Source organism: Nothoprocta perdicaria, unplaced genomic scaffold (assembly GCF_003342845.1).
Source record: "Nothoprocta perdicaria isolate Ctin4 unplaced genomic scaffold, notPer1 scaffold_7, whole genome shotgun sequence".
NCBI lineage: Eukaryota > Metazoa > Chordata > Aves > Tinamiformes > Tinamidae > Nothoprocta > Nothoprocta perdicaria.
The window spans coordinates 9,891,022-9,897,021 of NW_020455976.1; the positions used below are offsets into that span (position 1 = coordinate 9,891,022).

The following is a 6,000-nucleotide window of genomic DNA, read 5'->3' on the forward strand; positions in this document are numbered from 1 at the left end:
GTGTTTCATGAGGCACATGAGAAATATTTGAGTCCTCAGGAACTGTTACCAAGCAATAAAGGCAGCAAACTCATCTAAAACCAGCAGCAGGAATGGCCGTAACATCAAAGCTTTATCTAGAAAAAAAATTTGCACAATTTGTGTATGAAAAAAATGCAGATTTTTTAAATTCTGTAACAACAGTAATTAAAGTCCTGAGCCACCTGATTTGACTTTGGAGGTAGCCTTGTTTTAACCTTGTGGTTTGACTAGAAGGGCTCTGAGAGCCCTTACCAGGCTAGATCATTCTAGGATTTTATATACTCTTCAGACRTTGCCAACCTTAGCTGCAAGTGGAGTTTCTTCAATGAGCCCTTAGATCCACTGAAGATCTAATCCATGATCTGAAACAATTTCTCTTCATAAAGATTTACTGTAAGGTTCAGCTAGATCCAGTATCTTAAATTGTAAATCCTGGGTGAGGACTGTGTAAAAAAAAATCTATAAAGTTCTTAAGAGCTTCAGAATTAGATAATGAGATAAATGAGGCTATAATTCTTTTCCTTCATTTTTTTTTCTTCTGCCTATCCCCTGACTTAAACTCCTGGTTCTCTAGAAAGACTCATGCAGTTTAACAATGAGTTGTTAATCTCTGAATTTTRACTTGAGTTTGCAATGAAACCCAAAATAATACTTTGTTGCTTTCAAATTTTCAGCAGACAATTTGCAGAGCTCAAACTTATTAGGTGAGTCTTACTACCTTAGTGAAGTATAGGAGATCAGAAAGAGTGTAATGCACTCACTTTCTCCTGAATTTGCATGTGACATCTATCAGGACAAAAATACTCAGAGAAATAGTTGGTGGAACTGAAGACAGCTCAGCATCCTAATTCCAAACTCTTCTACATCCTCAAAGTTAAATAATGCATGACTAATATTTGAAAAATAGTGGTAAATGTGTGTGAAGCTACAGTCTATTAAAGCTGTAGCTTCACAGTAATTTTTAAGGACTGGAGACATGACCAAAAAAAAATTAAAAGGGAAAACTATCCACACACTACACAGTCCTCAAAAGTAGCTTTTGGCTAAATATGACTATGACTCAAGATTGGGTTATTTTACATTAATGATAGTAGAAGAAATGCTTTCCTGGAGGTATCTCTGTTATCTGTTTGTAGAATGAGGAAGCTGTAAAAAGCTGGGTAACAAATCAAGCATATCTTCACGTGTCGGGGAAGAAAGAGCAGTGCGGGCATGTGTTTGGTATTGACTTACCAAGGGTCAGGTTGGCCTACGGAGCTACGCCCCTTTAGCTCCTCTGCCTATAAATTCCAATGGGCTCTTCCATTAGGAGCTCCGTCGAGATGGGTCCCACTGTGGTCTTCTCTTGGATGGTAATGATGTGTCTTGGAATACAGATGGATACAGGTAGAGTCTTGCTTCTGATCAACTTCACAAATATATCTCACATTCAGGATAATACTGAGTTTTGAAAGAGGATTAAACTTGCCATGCACAGGTTAGCTCTGTTGAAAACTAAACCGATCTAACCTATGAGCTGAGGAAATAAATAATTTTGTTTATGATTTAAATGATTTATTTGGTTGCATTTAGACTATTATTGTCATCCATTTTTTGTTAGAGAGGCTAGTAAACTCAAAATATATATACTGTAAAAAACAGTGATAAGATTTTTCCAAGTCTTTGTATTGTGGTAGAAAACTTAAAGGTAAGTGTTTTCGTCAAGAAATGCACATTTATTTTAGTGTGTCAAATGCTCTCTGAACCACACACATTATATTTGATTAGTTAATTCTATTGAATAACATGGTGGTGGCGTTCGATGAGAGAGTGAGTGCTCAAGATAAAAGCAAGTATGACATGTTTTTGTGCCTATTATTAATGGTAACTATTAGAATACAATAGAATTACTCTAATTTTATATTATTCTAATTTCTATTACAAATCTAAATTGAATTGGCTACTGAGGCAGTGAACTGCACAGATGCTTTTACTCCTTTGAGGATTAATAAAATACCAGTGGGTTTGATGGAAGGGAGGATGCTTCTCATGAAAACTTGAAATAAGCTTCCTGAATCCAAAAAGACTCTTCCCTCTTAGGGGGAAGTTTCCCTGTGTCGGCAGAGTGCCATGATGGTACTGTGAGAAACAAAGCATTTATTTTTAAGTGACTGCTCTTGTCTTCTATTTGCTGGAGGGCAGAACAAAAAAAAAGATCAAAAGAGTTTATGATAGTTGCTGTCTTTCCATTCCTTTGTCTTTTAGCTGTGAAGTTCTGTCATTCAGTTAACTTGGACTAATGAACTGGGAGAAAAACAACACTTCCCCTTTCTTTAGTCCCACACATGCTCTAACATACAATAGAACCTTGCTAGAAGGAAACAGCAATTTAGCGCGGCTTCCAAATTTGGATTTTTTAATGCTCTTGTTATCTGCTCCCTACATAAATATTTGAGGTGAGGTTGAATATTGAAAATTGAGCTGCAGTATTGATATTGCACTGAAAGACACTGAGTTGCTGTTTAATCCTTATATTGCTATCAAATCCATTTATAGCAAATGCCTCGCATATATGAGGCACAATTTGGGAAGGGTCAGCCTAAATTAGAATTCTCCACTCACTGAATAAATGGTGCATCTCACCCATAGGGTCTTCCTTTACATCTTCAAATGGACAAACTTGTCATCCACTACATCAGTTAGTGATAGAATATTCCCGACGGTCAGGTTGTCCACAGTGTGCTTTCTATATCTAGAGGTAGCTGGACCTAATCTAGAGACATTCATCTCTAAAATTTTCTGTCTATTCATTATCATAATTCATGCAATGTATTTGTAAGGACTAAGTTTCTTTTTTTTTTTTTTTTTTTTTTTTTTTTTTTTTCATGTAATGATATCTGCAGTTTGGGCATATACAACATACAGTTATGAGGATTCTCCAAAAACAGGTAACATAAAAATTCTATTAAAAATGTACATTGTTTGAGTTAATCATGATAAATATTCACTCCAGACTCATGGTAATATCAGTTACAGGATCCTTTCTGCTATGCAGCCCTTTCTGGGGTTCTGAGCCCTTTCTGATTTACTTGGCTCTTAGAGTAGTGTCTGCAGAAACCTGGTGATGTTCACATAGAGCAAGGCAGATCTGCTAGTCCACTGCTTGGCACTTTGCTAAGGAGTGGCACGTGAGTTAGCAGATTTTATCACCCCTTGAGTTTTCTATATACCTGCTTTGAGAGACCCTGTATCCGCCACAGGGGATTAATCCTCCATTAAACCTCTTGGATGTATTTTACTGACTTGCTTTAATTGCTTTTCTTGCTTCCTGACACTTCTTTCCTCCCAGCTCTTCCTCTACCTAAAAACCACTTCCTTTCCTGGTAGCTCTTGTGTCAGGCTAGAGCGGCCCCAGTCTCACTTGGGAAATCTCTTTCCTTATGTCTTTGGGCTATGTTGATGTTTGAAATATCACAAAGGAAAAAATGGGATTTCACTGGCTGCATCTCATTTTCTCTGGACTGGGTAAATACATCTCAACCCTCAACAACCATTGATAGCACAACTGTTAAAATTGACTTTTTAGGCTTTTGTCATCTCGTTTGATGTGCAAGGTGTACGAGTGTAGGAAAGGTCGCTTTTGATTTTTACCCTCGTAGCTTCTGCTGGAAAATCTTGCAGGTGAGATTATGATAGTCTGACAGAGGGGAAACCTGCTGGGATCTGCTAAAGCAGAAAGAGACCTCTTAACTTCACAATTGATCATCTTGGGCTCTATAGACTTTCTTTTTCATATTCTGGAATACAGTTTACTGCTTATTCTCTTGATCACTGATGGTCGTTTATTGCAAGCGTAGCAAGAGCCACGTGAAGGTTAACAACGTGTATTAGGACGTTGCTTGCACTCAATGGCCTCCTTTATGTTTCTGTGCTGTGTTCGATTTGGGGATTTCACATTGTAAAAATGGGATTTCACTGGATGGGTCTAATTTTTTTCTAGATTGGGCAACTCCACCTCAACTCTTAAGAACAACTGATATCACAATGGGTAAGATTGATTTATTAGGGATATTTTTTGATCTGATTTCACATGCAAGGCCTATCAAGAATTTTAATGGTCTCTTGATTTTTATCTTTGTACCTACTGCTGGAAAACCATGCATATGAGGTTATGAGACCCGCAGAGAGGAGAAGCCTGCTGGTGTGTGCTAATGCAGAAAGAGACCTCTTGACTCAAGTCTGTCTCTGCCACAGACTGCCAGACTTTAGGGCTGGGGGAGTCACATGTGGGACTTTCAGATTATTTTGTCCAATGTTGCTCTGTTGAAGCAGGTTGCCAGGGCGATCTTAGTTGTTGAGTGACCCTGGAGCTCCTCCAGGGGGGCTGTGACTCCCACTAGGGAATTCCTCTTAGGGAGGAGGCTCCTCTTCCCCTGCATTGCCACGTAGAAGAGCCAGGTACGTGAGCTCTGGGATGTTGAGATGCCGGGACAGGCCCTGAGGAGCAACCTCCGGGGAGCCGGCACACACCCAGGAGGGCCTTTTTGTGAGGGAGCATGTCCAYGSCTCTTTGCGGGACTCCTGCTCTCCTCCARGGAGCTGTGCTGGGTTGGWTTCAGGCTGTCTCTGCCACTTCTCACTTTTGCTGCGCTCTGTAGGTACTTTCCCCTGTGGTGGCTTCCTCTTGGCTTCGTCTGGCTCCTTTCAAAGCCCCAACTATCCCAACACCTACCCCAACAACGCAAACTGCGTGTGGAGAATCCAGCTGCAGGAGGCGAACTACAGAGTGCACCTGACCTTTGTGGATGTAGAGTAAGTGAGGCCKGGGCCTGTGGTGCCAGCCCRGCACCTGYGTGCCCTGGTGCTTGGCCGTCTCTGCSTGGAGCCTGTGCCTGCTCCAAGGGCTCCTCTCCTGCTCTCAGGCSCCCTGGAAACAGGCGAGCCCGAGAGCTGAGGAATGTTGTTTCCGCTCCGCAGGCTGGAAGGCACCACCTGCCAGTACGACGCCATCGAGGTGTACGACGGCAGGCTGTACGGGGCCCCTCTCCTAGGGAAAGTTTGCAGTAACAACCACCGCGTGTTTGTGTCATCTGGAAATGAGCTGACCGTCCTGTTTCGCAGTGACGGCAGTGTCACGCGCAGAGGCTTTCAGGCCTCCTACTATTCAGTTCCCAACTACATCACCACTCCAGGTGAGACGAGTGRGGTCTTCTAGTGCTTGCCAGGAGGCAAATGGAGRACTGCCCCCTACCAGGGTGTCCAGCAGCTGGTGTATCGCTTCCAGCATCTTGYCTCTGCCCAGAGCTACCAGWCTTCTGGGGTGGGGAGATGCCCAGAATGGCTCTGAGGAGCAGCAGCGCATGAAGTAGGAGCATGCTTGGGAGGTTCTGTTTGTGTGGAAGCATTGCGGTACCTTCATGCTAGGCTCGGGCTCTTTTCTAAAGATGTGTGCCAAGGTGTGTGTTGATGGTGGGAGGAACAATATTTTGGTGGAAGTGCCCTTCCGACATGCCCACTGCCTCCCCTTTTCCCTCAGCATGTGCCAGTCACCTTGCTGGTGTCTGTCTGGAGTGAACCGAAGTAATGGGAAGGTGACTCTCCTAGTCCACTGCTTGGCACTTTGCTAAGGAGTGCCACTTGATTTAGCAGGTTTAATCACCCCTTGAGTTTTCCATATACCTGCTTTGAGGGAGCCTGTATCCCCCGCAGCGGATTAAACCTCCATTAAATCTCTTGGCTTCTTTTTACTGGCTTAATTCAATTGCTTTTCTTTCCTGCCTGACTCTTCTTTCTCTTCAACTTCTTCCTCCGCCTAAGAACTCTCGTCCGCTTCCGTTCCTGGTATCTCTTGTCCTGGTGACAGGCCAGAGCGGCCCCGGTCTCACTTGGGAAATCTCTTTCCTTATGTCTTTGGGCTATGTTGATGTTTGAAAACTGAAATATCACAAAGGGAAAAATGGGATTTCACTGGCTGCATCTCATTTTCTCTGGACTGGGTAA

General features: G+C 42.5%; 1 protein-coding gene across 1 annotated transcript; it reads left to right on the plus strand.

The window, feature by feature from the left end:
• The first annotated feature begins 1,343 nt into the window (after window positions 1–1,343).
• Window positions 1,344–5,230, plus strand: LOC112957135 (deleted in malignant brain tumors 1 protein-like). Its single transcript, XM_026050706.1, has 3 exons — window positions 1,344–1,407; window positions 4,620–4,812; window positions 4,978–5,230. Exons 1-3 carry the CDS (start codon window positions 1,344–1,346, stop codon window positions 5,213–5,215), a joined length of 495 nt encoding a protein of 164 aa, XP_025906491.1. The 3' UTR covers window positions 5,216–5,230.
• The last annotated feature ends 770 nt before the right edge of the window (window positions 5,231–6,000 follow it).